The 14,786-nt window shown below is 31.5% G+C and overlaps 1 protein-coding gene across 1 annotated transcript; it reads right to left on the minus strand.

Annotated features, from left to right (window-relative positions):
• Nucleotides 1–300: 300 nt before the first annotated feature.
• LOC148275698 (endothelin-converting enzyme-like 1) lies at nt 301–14,267 on the minus strand. Its single transcript, XM_088235329.1, has 12 exons — nt 13,980–14,267; nt 11,032–12,028; nt 9,549–9,653; nt 8,944–9,389; nt 8,292–8,384; nt 6,951–7,075; nt 6,486–6,852; nt 6,076–6,185; nt 2,248–2,312; nt 1,957–2,162; nt 1,745–1,885; nt 301–638 (listed from the first exon to the last, which is right to left on the minus strand). Exons 1-12 carry the CDS (start codon nt 14,136–14,138, stop codon nt 381–383), a joined length of 3,072 nt encoding a protein of 1,023 aa, XP_088091455.1. The 5' UTR covers nt 14,139–14,267; the 3' UTR covers nt 301–380.
• Between the last annotated feature and the right edge of the window lie 519 nt (nt 14,268–14,786).

Below are 14,786 nucleotides of genomic sequence, written 5' to 3' on the forward strand. Positions count from 1 at the left end.
CTCTCGAACATCGTCACATTTTAACTATCTTATTTTCATTAAATAAATCAAGAATTTCTTTTAAAAATGTACCTAATAGCGTTTTTATAACAAATTTAAATATATGTATGACACACTGGTATTATTTTAAAGGGAGGAAATAAAAAAAACGTTCTTTTAAGACATGTTATTTTAGTTTTTAGGTTACCTTGAAAATTTTCCTTTTTTGGGCTATGACTCTATTCTATCGGATGTAACGATATTTAAATGCTTAAATTGAAATCATTTTCACCGTAATTTTTTTAAAAAAAACGAAAAATAAAAAAGAATACAATTTTTTATTTTAAAAATATTTCATTGTGAACATACATTTATAATAAATTATAAATGAATTTAATCGATTAATCTATCGATGTATTACTGTTGTCCAAGGCATAGATAGCTTCCGTCGAAGACTCATAAGTCAATGGAATCTTGACTCCTGCCGTCATGTCCAGGCTTCGTGAACAATGATTGGCTTCTGCAAATTCATCTAAATTCACAGCAATACTGTTCATAGAAAACATGGGCGGCAGTCGAGTTCCTTCATAGAGTCCTGATTGGTCTTCTGAAATTGTCTTTTTAGTGCAATATTGTTGCGCGAGCAGCAAGAAGAATAACTGAAAAATAATATGTATTCTGTCGTTAGAAAACAAAGCTTGGTTAAAACATCATCATACAGAAAACGCTAAAACAGATACATTTTTTATCGGGACTCTCATTAAACGGTAGATACCTAGTAAAAATATTGTAAAAAATAAAACACAAAAAATATTGGGTGCCTACTTAATTTCGCACCGAAAAAGAAATATTTTACAAATTTGCATTTCACTCTACAGAGGTTCCGAAAGGTTTGTAGATTTTATCATTTTTACTTTTAAATTTAAGAAAACATTGCGTTACATATTGAAAATGAATCGAATATTTAATTTTGTCCACTACTGTCTAGACTACTACTACTGCTACCATCACTCCATTTCTCTGTAGGGGTAGGCAGACACACGTCTATCCTGGCATACTTTCCTAGCTTGTTCCACATTAATTTGTCTTGTCATACATGCCCTTCGGTTCTGCCCGCCTTTGACATGACCAGACTTAAGATTTTGGTTTTTCTGATCATGCCACATCTTCCTTGATCGTCTTCGTCCCACGTTACCATTTTTAACGATTTTGACGATTTTCTCTGCCTCGCGGTTAAATGGTTAGCGCGTTTGCCTACCAAGAAGTCTCGGGTTCGACACCCGACATGAAATATTTTTTAAAGGGTATTTTTACACTATAATATTTCATAGTCTTCTGGACTGGCGCCTGAAGCGTAATACTGTCGTATTACCTTAATGTAATAAAAACGATAATTTCTTTTATTATTTTATTTAAACCAATCGACGCCGACGGGTTTATTACATAAACCTTTGTGGATTGGTATATAAATAGCTAATTAGTTAAAGGTATAAAAAGCATGTTCAAAGGAATATTAAACTACATACATACAACAATATACAAAGAGATAAAAAAGAGAGACAATACATTGCTTTGTCGGTAAGTTTTATCTTTCATAAGATATGCTGCGATCGGTGTACCAATGCCGCCCTATGCACCATTTGGTATGGAAATGGAAAGATGATGATGAGTAATGCATAAATTAGTTTCATTGTGCGTTTGAAAAATAAATTGATAATATTTTTTTTACTTTTATGGAAAAAACTTATAATTTGAAAGAAGAAACCTTTTCATTCGTTTGATTAGTCCAAATCAGCGGTAAGTCAGAGGATAAAATCTCTCGGGGAAGTTTAGTATAAGCGGTGTAAGCTAATTTGGCTCCCGCAACATTAGTTATTATTTCTGGTGTCAAATCACTTGGATTCAGCTGCAAAAAAAACATTATTAAAATGTTGGAACACAAAAATAATTATGTAGTCAATAATAATAATTTCTTACATAAACGGACATGGGTTTTTCATTAATTATTTCAAAAAAGATATTGTCTTGTTGATTTCCGTCCGTTTTCCGTAAAACTCTTATCCCACTTGATTCCAAGTAGGAAAATATTACTTTTGCGAGAGAAAAACCCAACTCGGCCATCGACACATATTTTGGAAATCCAGGGTTGTCCAAGTTTCGGGATACTGCTCCCAAAGGTAAAACTAAAACGACATTTTTTGTTTCATAAATAAAATATAAATATTTTATACGGATGTACGTATTGATTACTTCAATCTACCGACATACCGATGGAATCGAGAGACAGTATATTGTCTGCTTCGGTGTCATAAGGGAGAGATAGATGTGTCCACCTAAAAATAAAATGATCATGTTAATATTTTAATGAAAATGTTTGACCCTTTCAGACCAGAATTAATTCTTGTAGATACAAAAAATATTTTGTATTCTGTGTTTATTAAAGTAATTATTTGAACATTTTTGGTATATTTGAACATTTTTTATCTTTTATACTTTATAAAATATTTACCATTCATTTTTAATGAGCAATGGGTCTTAAACTGATAATGAATCGAAACACGTTCGTGAAATATCTTATGTTCTCAGTGTATCTAAATTTGATCTAATTAGCATGTATTTCATTTTTATTTTTTGTAAATGCCTTTTGGGCGTTAATGAACAAAATAAATAAATAAATAATTATGTAGTTAAATTTTATTGAACAGTATTAAAACTTTAGCTTAAATATCATTTGAAAGGACGAGAGGAATTTGCTACAAAACAAAAAAACCAGCCAAAAGCTGTCAAACAAATAAAAAAACTTTCACGTGTAATGCCGACTACTAACATAAGCAGAAAAATTAGAGACGTACTCAGGGATACCAGTAATTAAAAAATAAACTCGTCGCTTTTTAATTGCGGTAGGTACGGAGTAAATAAATCTTTAATATCGTGTGTATTTAAATGAACACCCGGAGTGAAACGGTTAATATAAAATGTAAAGTATTTTTTAATGTAAATCTGAACTATTTAAACAATCCAAAGTATTTTTTCTGTTATTTTTAAGGCTCTGTGATTTCAAAATCGTTTCTATAGTCCGCGTACGAATAAGAAACTTCAGCCCTACGGGAAATTAGATTCAAAAAATGTTTTCTTACGCGGGCTAAAAATTAAAGCATTAAATTGTACGACAAAGTTTCTTGAAAATGAACAAAAAAAATAATAAAAAAACATTTTATAAAAACGCACTACTTTAAATGACGTCACTGGTTCATATTAATCAACCTATGATATGAGAGCTATGGAAGATTTCCGTTCTGCTTGCCATTTCTGGACCAATGGGAAGAACTGAATGAGAATAAGCGGAACTAAACCTCTGACGTCACACGCGGAGTTATTTCAGATTTTCAAGAAACTTTGCCGTACAATTTAGTGCTTTAATTTTTACCGCGCTCAAGAAAACATTTTTGTATCCAATTCCCCATAGGGCTGAAGTTCCTCATTGGACGACTTGTCCGATTAAATTAAATTCTCCTTTTATTTTTCAGTAAATATACAAGAGTATACAATTGACACGTTTCGTCTTGTTAGGACACTATTAAACTTTGTTACACGTTTGATAATGTCCTAACAAGACGAAACGCGACACATTGCATACTCTTGTATGTATATTCTTAAAAATTTAAGTAGAATTTAATCCAGTAATATTATTTTATTTTGGACACTTAACCAATAATTCAAATGGAATTCCATCAACCGACGGCATTCACAATACTTACGTTTAATAAATGCCGATATTCAATTGAATGGCTAACGGACGCTTAGCCAAAATGTTGAGAGCAACGTTTAACGAAAAGGCTGAACGCCGCTTAGCCTCTTTAATTTAAATACAACAATAATATAAAGTTTATGTTTGAAGCACTAACTTTGTAGTTATTCATTATAATAAAATAAATTTTTTAAAATTGTAAAAACAAAGTTGTTTTATTTATTTTATTTTATTGCAACAATAATAATTGTTTTATTTTTAATTCATTTTCTTAGGTAAGGTGAGGATATGTTAGGTTAAATTTAATAGTAAAAAAATGTTTTTTTACTTAACTTAATCCAACCTTTCCTAACCTAACTCGGTGGATTTTGGTTTAGCCGTTTGCAAAGGTCTAGCCTTCAATCAGTCAACACGTTGAACGTTGAGCTATCTCAATTCATTCAACAAACGGCCTAGCCATTCAATTTAATGCTGGCATTTAATTAACCGCCTAGCCGTCCAATTGAGTGGGTGATTTAACGATTTGGCAGTGACACATATACACCGCAAGACAAAAAAAATTACGAGTTTACCTGCTACCGCGCCCCTTGACTTTACTGAACCCTTTTTCTAAGAAATCCTTTATCGATACCTCTTTCTTTTGTTTAATAAATTAAGGACACTATGTGTCACCTTTCTACAATATTTACATTTTAAAATGTCTCAACAGTCTTGTTTTACCCGCGTTTGAGTGAACATAACACAACAATCATGGAAAGTGCAAAGCAAATGTCGATTGCGATAAAATCCAAAATAATCACATTGTCGCAAGAAAACATATCTAATTGTGAAATATCTCGTCGAGTTGGGTATTCAGAAGGTGCAGTGAGGTTTTTATTTAAAAAAATCCAAGAAACTGGATCCATAGAACGGAAAAAAGGAAGCGGACGGGGGCGCGTGACATCTGCCCGAGATGATCGCTTAATAAAAAAAATTGTTATGCGCGATCGATTTTTAACGGCACCTGAAATACACGCAGAGGTGCAGTCTACCAGCACATCAACATTTTCAGTAAAAACAGTGTCCAGGCGGCTGTTGGAGCATGGTTTCCAAGCACGGAGTCCCGCAAAGAAACCATTACTCACGGACAAAATGAAGAAGGCTAGACTGGATTGGGCGAAAGAGCACCAGAATTGGACCTTGGAGGATTGGCAAAATGTTGTTTTCTCTGATGAATCAAAATTCAACCTTTTTGGTCCAGACGGCAGAAAGATAGTTCGACGAAAACGTGGGGAAAGATATCATCCGTCGTGCGTCACTCGAACCGTTAAACATTCACCCTACGTGATGATTTGGGGGTGCATGACAGCATACGGTTTAGGACCTCTAAATTTTGTACAGGGTACGATGAATGCCATTCAGTACAAAAAAGTGTTAAAAAAACATATTATTCCAACAATCGAGGACATTACGCAGTATACCGCGGACCCAATTTTTCAGGACGATTCTGCGCCGTGCCATAGAGCCCGCACTGTGAGTACAAATATATATATTTTTAAATGCATTTTGTGACCACATGATAAATAATTTATTGTTTTTTTATAGATCAATGAATTCAAGGAGAAAATTGGCTTAAAATCGTTGACGTGGCCCGGGAATAGCCCTGATTTGAACCCGATAGAAAATTTATGGGCGATTATGAAAAAAAAAGTCGGGAAAAAAAAATCAAAAAACATTGAGGAATTAAAAAAAAACTTAATTCAAGTTTGGGAAGAAGAAATAACATCAGAAATTTTAGATTCGCTTTACGCTTCTCTAAATAATAGAATTTTACATGTTATAAAAAATAAAGGTGAATTCACTAAGTACTAAATATTTTTAAATGTTATAAATATGTTTAAATGTAAAATACTTTAATTTAAAATAAAGCGATAAGAACCTACTTCTTAAATATGAATTAAAAAATAACATGTCTTTTATTATTCCATCACAAACACTCGACCATAAATGAACCGTTATGGGTCTCTAAGGTTCGGGTAATCTGATACCTGATATATAATGGCAATTTCTAAGTACAATTCATGAGTAAGATTTTTTATTTTAACCTTGAAATAACGAGTTGTCATCACATATGTCAAACAATATAAAAAAAACTAATTAAATATCAAGAATAATTCATTATATGTCAATTTTAGTTTTTTTTGAGAACTCGTAAATTTATTTGTCTTGCGGTGTATATATGTATATATACATATGTATATCACTTATAAATACATTTTATTGTTATAGTATTATAATAAACCCGCTAAATATTTTTTTTAATAAATGTAATATTAAATAAATATAGAAAAACTTCCAAGGAAACTTACATATTTTCAGGAACCAAAGGATCACTTCCGTATAATGAATACAATTGATTACGATACCTAGCTTCCAATGAATCAGTATTTTCTATGAAACAACCAGCTGTCATATTTACCTGAAAAACGTAAGAAGAACAAATTAATACCTACACGTTTTTTTTATGAACGGATCGCCAGGGTCGTAAAACAACGACGGATGAGCGGAAAATGTGACATTGTCAATATTTTATATTTGATATTGAAAAAGTTACACGCATAAAGGCTTTTTTTCAGGTTATATACTTTTGAAGTTATCAAGTGGTGAGTGTCAAAAAGAAATTCAGCCCCTCTCACGTAGAGCTGAAGAAAATTACATGCGCCGTTGTTCTATGATTATGACGAGATGTTAAAAATATTACATTAATAAAGCTATTTACCGCATAAAGTCTATCCAGAAGAAACTGTTTATTCTTCCAAGGCATATATTCTCCGATGCTCAGTAATTTAAGGTTTTTTATTTTATATAATGCTACTGAAGAGTCACTGATTTGACTGAGCCAGGCGTCGATATCAGCACTCAGCGTAAATGTAAGTTGCTCAAATATGTCCCTAGCGTGTTTTTCCATTTCATTCATTTTCTCAGTTTTGAATGAATCGAGATAAAGTGCGGAACTAACATCTTTCATTAGTGCACTTGACTTTTTCAGACAATATAATGGTTTATCGTTAATTTGAGTTTGTTCCAACAAAAATTCGTTGTACAATCTATACGCATACATGGCTAAAATACCATTGTAAACATTTCTGTAAGTAAGAATCGAGATTTAAAAAAATATTACCGTTCACAAATAAATATTGCATATCAAGCACAATAAAAAAAACCGGCATCAAGTATAGTTTACCTTTTATCCAGACTGTTTAATGATACAATTATGTCACTTAAGTAATTTATAAAATAAACTTGAATTGTAACATCTTCAGCTAAATGTCTATCAACAAGTGTGCCAAGTAAATATTCCCATTCGATCTGAAAATACATAATACCAACCAAATTAGATCAATAAGCATAAATAGTATAAAATACGCGTATATAATAAGTGAACCCCTATAATATATAGGTTTGTATTTTGTAAATAAATTAATGTTATTCACGTAAAGACATGTGATTCAAACGTATGTATTGCATTACATGTTTTGTATTTTTACTAACTATAAATAAGTCTGTAAGTAAATAATAATTTAAAGTTTGCCTATAGGTAGATAGCATTTTTTAATTAACCTTTCCGAGCCTTAGGTACTGTGAGAAAAATTCGCGAGTTCCTGGGGGGGGGGGGGGAGTACCAGTAATACCCCATCCAAAATGCTATGAATACGACTTTTTTTAAATATAACTGTCAGATAACTGTTCACACATGTGCGTCTTGCTATTTGGTCGCTTATTTCCAGCAATAACCACAAAAATCCGTATTTCGTGGGCCAGATTTTACATGCATTCCCTCTGCTAACTCCCCGCTGTACCTCCTCGCTAACGGATTGCATGACTTTAGATCAGTGTTATTCAACGCGGGGAGGTACAGCGGGTACGTGCGAACGTATCAAAAATTATTAAACTGTAGAGCGGTGAGTTGTGATGTTTGCTGTTTGCAAGGGGGAACAGCAAATACAAATGTGGATTATTATTGAAAGAATTCGTCAGAAAAATATTTTAATATTTTCGATACAGTACATATCACGCGAATCATCCCAATCCACCCAGCCCGGTTAAATTAGGGTGGGTTTGTTCCTATTTATTATTTTCTTTTATCGTTTTATTTTTTTAGTTTCTACTCGTGGTGAAAACTTTGGTAAATAAATCAAATGGGGATTAGTCGGCCTCACGGTGTACTGGTTTGTGCGTTTACCTGCTAATTAATAAATAAAATAATTCAAAAAATTTAATGTAATAATAAAGGAATAGTCGATCCACTCTATATTTTTATCGGGCCGGGTGGATTTTTGCTGTGGTGTCAAAACAGCCAAACGGCGCTGTTAAAAATGTCAAAAAAATATTACTAGTTATTTTATTCGTTTTTTCTTTGATGAAACAAACTTGAGTGCATTGTGTTTTCACCACGTTTTCCCTATATTTTATTGACAAAATTAGTGGCTTTGCATAGTTTCAGAACCTGTTTATATTACGGGCACACTATATACCTACTCAGTATAACATCGTAGTATATTACATAAATTAAAACAAGTTTTACCTGGGGCACTCGCATCTTTAAGGATTTAAGAGTTTTATAAGAGGGTTTTTTGTCCTTCAATATCTTATTCCTCTGGAGAGCAGATGGCATAAACTACAAAAATAAGTATGAAATACAATCAAACTACACAAAATCCAAACTGATAAAATAGTGTATACAATGGCCAAGGTACTGACGTCCCATATTGTTGCTCTTAACAAAATACTCACAACCGAAGCTTAATTTGTGAGAAAGAAATTTGACATTTTCAAAAATATAAGGTTTATAAATTTTTTATCATTTTATTAAATTATCATACTATTCATAATAATGATAATTTAAGAAAAGCAAAACTGAAATAAAAATAGAATTTTAATTCGCCTGTCTCATGAGATGAACCCTTACTTGGTAAATTTCCCTTGAAGGCAACATTTAGGGGTTACAGGTTTTATTCCCAGAGAGATCTCAAACAGAGATTTAATAGAACAAGTTACCTCAACAGTAAGATATTTTTAAAACGTGAGGGTCCCAAAAATATTATTCGTTTCCTTAATATTTCTTTCAGTTTTTCAAATATAAAAAAAAACTTATTAAGAAAAATATTACTAAATTATTATGTTTCTGATTGCAGTGGTAAATATACATAACTACAATTAAAAGAAAACAAACAAACCTGTTTCAAGATGGGTAGAATATTATTTTCTACAGAATATATTAATTCTGTGATTTCCTTAATCTTATTTTGATTATTATAAAAAGCTCCAAAGTCAAGTAGAGCCTTCTTAAAATTATTAATATAATTTGAACTACTTAAATGTTTTTCCTTGCAATAAAAATAAGCTTCAGTTAGATTGGAATTTTTGATTTCTTTGTTTGAATTTTCAATACACATTTTCATGTGTTCGTTATTATCTTGATCATTCTTAATAATACTGTCGTAGAATGTTGGCAATATAGAAAGTCCCAATTTATGTGTTTTTGGATCAACATCAATAGTTACATCGAAGAGAGGTGCAAAGTTTTTACTTAGTAATAGTGTTAACAGATTAGTTAATTTGGGAACTTTTGTCGATTCTGTGGAGTCGTAGAATTTACCAACGGTGTCTAAAATATTTTTAGCTGCAAAAAAACCAAATATAAGTATTATAATAATAAGTAGATACTTTGATTGAGATTTACAATAAGTTAAAGCAAAAACAAAAAGATTGAAAAAAGCTTACAAGGTTGGTAGCTAAATTGAGTATGATAAATTCGAAAATCGCAGATAGCTAGACCTACCAGGATGGAGCCCTTTCAAAACGTCGTACTCCATACATGACAAGAAATATGCTTTAAATATTTCTAAATATTCAGAACTATTTCCATTCACAGTGTTGATGGTTTCTGCAAAATTAAACACATTTTTCATAAGTTGTATAAACAACAAAAGGTTTTATTTTGTAAAGAAATAATAATTATGAAAATCATAAGTCACAGTTTGAAATCACTGATGGTGACAAGTTTTCGTGAATGTAAAATCTGTGACTGAATCAAAAAATGTGTTTTTTTTAATAATTAAATTAGGTATAATATCTCAGAGTATCAATGCGTCAACCTATAGAGAAGCCCTATCTCTATGTTTCATAGAACGCAAGCGATGTTGGTTAGCAACAAATTAGCGGCCATTTTGTTTTATTTGACAATATACGCGTAACGATTCTATCGGATGCTTTTGTCGCTGTGCTTGGCTTTGTTTGTAAATAACTTCTAATAAATAAAAATCTACTATAGCAAATTGCAATATGTTTGGTTGCAGCAGTAGGAGCATCAAATGTGTTAAAGGAGTCAGTTTTCACAGGTAATTGATTTAGAATATTTTCAAATGATTTACTTTGATTTTTGGTATTTATTTCCCGACACGTGTATTATGTTGCTTAAAAACTTTCCTTAGATCAACATATTTACTGTAGATATTGTTTTTTTTCAATTTAGGGGATAAATTTGTGAATTAAAGTATGTTTACTGTTGATAATGATAGTTGATTTTGGGCAATATGTCGGGGCCGCACTAGCCATCCATATAAAGTTTGAGTCTTTATCGAGTAGAGGTCGATTCAAATTTTACTCTAAAATAGCAACGTTAACCTTGAAATCGCATCTAAAATGACGTGTCCAAATTTCAGGCCGCTACGACTCGCCGTTTCGGAGATGTGACGGACAAACAAACAAACTCAACACAGGACTTTGATTCCATGTTGGGATTTATGTCTCAACAAATCTAAAATAAGTATATTGTGAATAAAATGAATAGATAAATAAGAAAATAAACATATGTATTTTCAATTTTATAAAATAAATATAGGCGAATTATAGAAAAATAAATTGGAATAACCCAATAATAAATACACAGGTACATATTTAAAAGTATTTACAATGCAAATTAATATCCATTTGGCAATTCTCGACCTGAGTATGGCCCATTGTTTTGCTGCGAACTGTAGCTAACTTAATACCCAATAGTCATGGAATGGTTTTCCTACGTTTGGGCTCCTCTACACCTTGGCGCATTATTACTCTGAGTATAATAATATAGACTTATTTAAATATAATTCAAAATGTTAAATGTAAATGTTACCATATTTTCATTTAAAAAAAAACTATTAACTTCCATAATAGATAGGTGTATATTTTATAATGTTGTAATTTATATATTTTAAAAATAAGAATAATAATAAAATGCATTTTTTGTATTTGAATTATTGTCAGATTATCCAGGTACCTACTTTTTAATCTTTTCCATACATCAGCTGATGGGTTTCGTTCCACCAAGTAATCTTTGTTAATACCACCACATGTGAAATTATAAAAGTTGTTACAAACATTTTCGCTATGATCCATGAAAGTCAAAACCTTACTTGCAATATTTTTACAAGTAATGGAATCACAAACAGGTAGTTTATCTTCGAAATGCTTCAAAATTGTAACTTTGTTGTAAGAATTAGTGCTGCTTTCACTTAAGTGTATAATTGATTCAGTTTGATCTTTATCATAACCCAATTTTGTTGATGAATCTGATTTTAGAATAGGAGAAATATTACTATATTGTTCTGTACTACTATCGTTTGCATCGTTTTTCTTAGTAGCATGATAGGAATCATCCGAATTATTATCAGTTGCAACACTGTAGACATATGAACTTGAAACACTTGTGGTTTTTAATGTGGATGAAGGAAATGAACTTGTATTGTTATACTCCTTATGTAAAAGGTAGCTTTCTGTAGAATTCGTGTTGTTGATGTTATTTGAAATTGATTGAAATGGTTCTTGCGTTGGAACTATTTCCGTATTTTGGTTGATACCAGCTACACTGCTTGGAATACTTAGCTCACTTGTAACGGAATATGCTTCAGTTGGAACAAATAATGGTTCCTGTTTTGTAAAGCTGTATTCAATTTTATGTTGTACTGTAGAACTTGCATGATCGTTTTGATGTGTGATCGTTCTCTGATATTCATAATCAGCTTTATTGGCATTAGTGCTGACTTGAATATCATTGTGTGTTTCTTTTTCCACGTACATGACTCTTTCAGGTGGGATTGTTGATGTTAAGATAGCAGCCTTGTGAGTTATCTCTGTTGTGAAGACAAGAAAATTTGTAAGGCTTTCGGATGGAAAGTTTTCTTCTTCTCCAACTGTAGTTGCAGGAACAATCATTTTTGCAAATTTTTCTTCATTGGATTTAGATTTGTATTGGGAAAAAGATTCACTATCTGGTTCATCCTATAAATAAATAGGATGAATCAAAACTAACAGGTTTATTAAGACCAACCACAGTATGAAATGTTGAAACCAAAACAAAGAATAGTAAGTATTAGGTGCTAACCTATACAATTGTCAATTTTTATAAAAAAGTAAACAATTTTTTTATGTAAAAATTACAGATTGAAGTAATCAAAATATTTTCCCAAATTATCTATGAAGTTTACCATTTAAATTATAGTTGATTTATGACTTCGGTAAGAGTCCTGTGGGCGGGAATCTATAAATGCTATGAAAGCGCTATTCTCCGACTCTTCAAAGTTAATTTTTTTTCATAAAAAATATTTGTAAGAAGTTATGATTTTTTTTTTTAATTGGTTATTATTTGGAGAATTTGGTAAGTATGGTGGGTGAGAGTGAGTTTCCAGCTTTAGCTCTTGCAGCTTAGATCCCGTTTGCCGTGTAGTGTGCGGCCAGGCGTTGTCAGAAGTAGCAGTAGTGATGAGCGATTGACCAGCCTGTGGGTGTTTTACTGCGAGATACTCGCATCATTATCTGCAACTCTTGACAATATAAGTCAGCAGTTACAGTTGAGCTAGATTTTATGAAACTGTAGTGGATAATTCCAGCACAGGACCACAATCCCGTTACCATAAGTCAAGGTCAAAATTTCCCAACAGAAGCGATCAAACCAAAAACATGCAGTGCGTTAGCTTGCGGTGTTTAGTCAGTACACATTACTAATGTTACATGCCGTCTGCACTACCTTATTAAAAATATTACAAATTTTCAACTTGTCCACCATGATGAATTCGGAAACCGGATTCGGATTTGGAAATAAAGACTAGAATTGAGATTGCAAATCAACCTTCTGTAAAATGCACAAACTCTCGTGCAGCCGAGATCTGAATCTAAGCACAGGATGGAGAGCAATTAAAGCCCATGTATTGCCCATGTTGCTGTATGGAGTGGAGGGTTGGACTCTCAAAGTCTCAACGATGAACGATATTGAGGCCTTCAAACTATGGTTGTGCAGAAGAATGCTGTGAATCTCAAGAACTGATTATGTCTTCAACGAAGCGGTTTTCAGCACCGTGAATAAAAAGAGGGAGTTACCGACCACTGTCAAAAGAAGCAAAGCCTCATTTTTTGGTCACATATTTCGCAATGAGAAGTATGCCCTTCTCCAACTTATTGTAAAAGGAAAAATAGAGGGAAGGTGGGAAGAAAAAAGAGGATTGTGATGAGTTCAGAATGACAGTCGCCAACCTCCGGTAGGAGTGGCAAACGAAGGAGAAATTCATGAAAATATCCAAGCAATATTACCAACGACGGAAAAACAAATAAATAACTGATTTTGAAAAAAATGACATAGCTTTAAAACAAAAAATATTTCAATTTGAAATTATTACGCAAACAAAAGTTAGCCACATTCAAATTGGCCAATTTGTAAAAATGGAAATTTCATATGTTAGCACCTAATATTTTGCATTTTTTAGTTATAATTTTTATTTAATTTTACAATACGCCCAGGGGGCATTTACAAAAATAATACAAGCAAGTACAAACATAGTTATAATTTTAAAAATAATAATAAACTTTTTTTTAAGATATACTGCAATGCAAAATCAATAGTAAAAACTTTGCGCAATAAAACAGAGAAAAATATGGATATAATGTAACATATAGTGAGGTATAAAAATATGCATTTAAAAAAAAGAAAAACAATAAGTATGTAAAGTAAATAAGAAAAATTAAAAAGCAAATGGTAAATAATCTTTCTTTCTTTTTTTTTAAGTACAAAAAAAATCTCATATGTAATGTTTTTAAATATTAAAATACAAATTTATATTATATAAAATGTAATTAGCGTAATAGCTAAGGGCCCAAAAATACCCTGTTCATGAATTAAATGTGAAATTATAATATTTGTGTAGATAACTTAAAAGAAAAGTATCCAGATTGTACTTACTCTACCATATCCATTGTGTTTTCTCAAAGGCCATGAAATCAATAAGATAATAAGACAAATAACGGTAAAAATTATTATTGAACAGGTGCATGTTTTCCAAGAATCATTTTTAGAATTCGGCCTTTGGGGTGTATAGACTGTATAATTTCCCTTAGACATTTTCACTCAACAATGAACATTGAGGGATACCTGTCGAACCAGTTCCAGAATATTGCACTCCTAATAATGAATTAGAGTTACAGTTAATAAGGATAACAAATGAGTTGAATATCGTTAGCAGGAAATGTTCCAACCACAGCATCAGATAAGAACTTGTGATTTCCCACATAAATGGTGTACATTTTGGTTTAAAAAACAAGTTGAAAGTTTACACACAACTTTATTATAACTATTATACGTGTTATGTTTAAATGCACTGAGAAAAATGATATCAAGACCACCATACGCAATGTTGAAATCTTTCACAGTAAAAAAAAGTTTGTCATTTGAAAATAACACAAAACTTTTTTTTTTTTTCATCTAATACATTTATGTTATATACATGTATATGTATTAAAAACAAATTTAAAAATTAGTATGGGTATTATTGAAAAAGGATGTTTTATAAAACATGTCTTGAAACTAATTTACTTAGTTTAAATCAATAAAAAACCATGTATTTGCCTTTTCAAATCTCAAACAAAAGTGGCCCTTCATAGAATTTGTCAATTAAAATACATGATTAAAAATTTAATGTAGATATCTGTAATATGTGCTACAAAATAAGTTCAGGGGAAAGCTATAAAAATTTGGGTATACACATAGATT

This window comes from Micrasema longulum, unplaced genomic scaffold (assembly GCF_059751315.1).
Source record: "Micrasema longulum isolate JH-2025_06_02 unplaced genomic scaffold, ASM5975131v1 h1tg001359l, whole genome shotgun sequence".
Classification (NCBI taxonomy): Eukaryota; Metazoa; Arthropoda; class Insecta; order Trichoptera; family Brachycentridae; genus Micrasema; species Micrasema longulum.

What these genes read in the sequence shown, in the direction of transcription:
- LOC148275698 (XM_088235329.1), bottom strand. Translation starts at nt 14,138, where the DNA reads ATGTCTAAGGGAAATTATACAGTCTATACACCCCAAAGGCCGAATTCT. An exon ending in TTCTGGATAGACTTTATGCG is followed by an intron (nt 6,186 to 6,485) that starts GTAAATAGCTTT and finishes TACGTTTTTCAG; the next exon opens with GTAAATATGACAGCTGGTTG. An exon ending in AAAAACCCATGTCCGTTTAT is followed by an intron (nt 1,886 to 1,956) that starts GTAAGAAATTAT and finishes TTTTTTTTGCAG; the next exon opens with CTGAATCCAAGTGATTTGAC.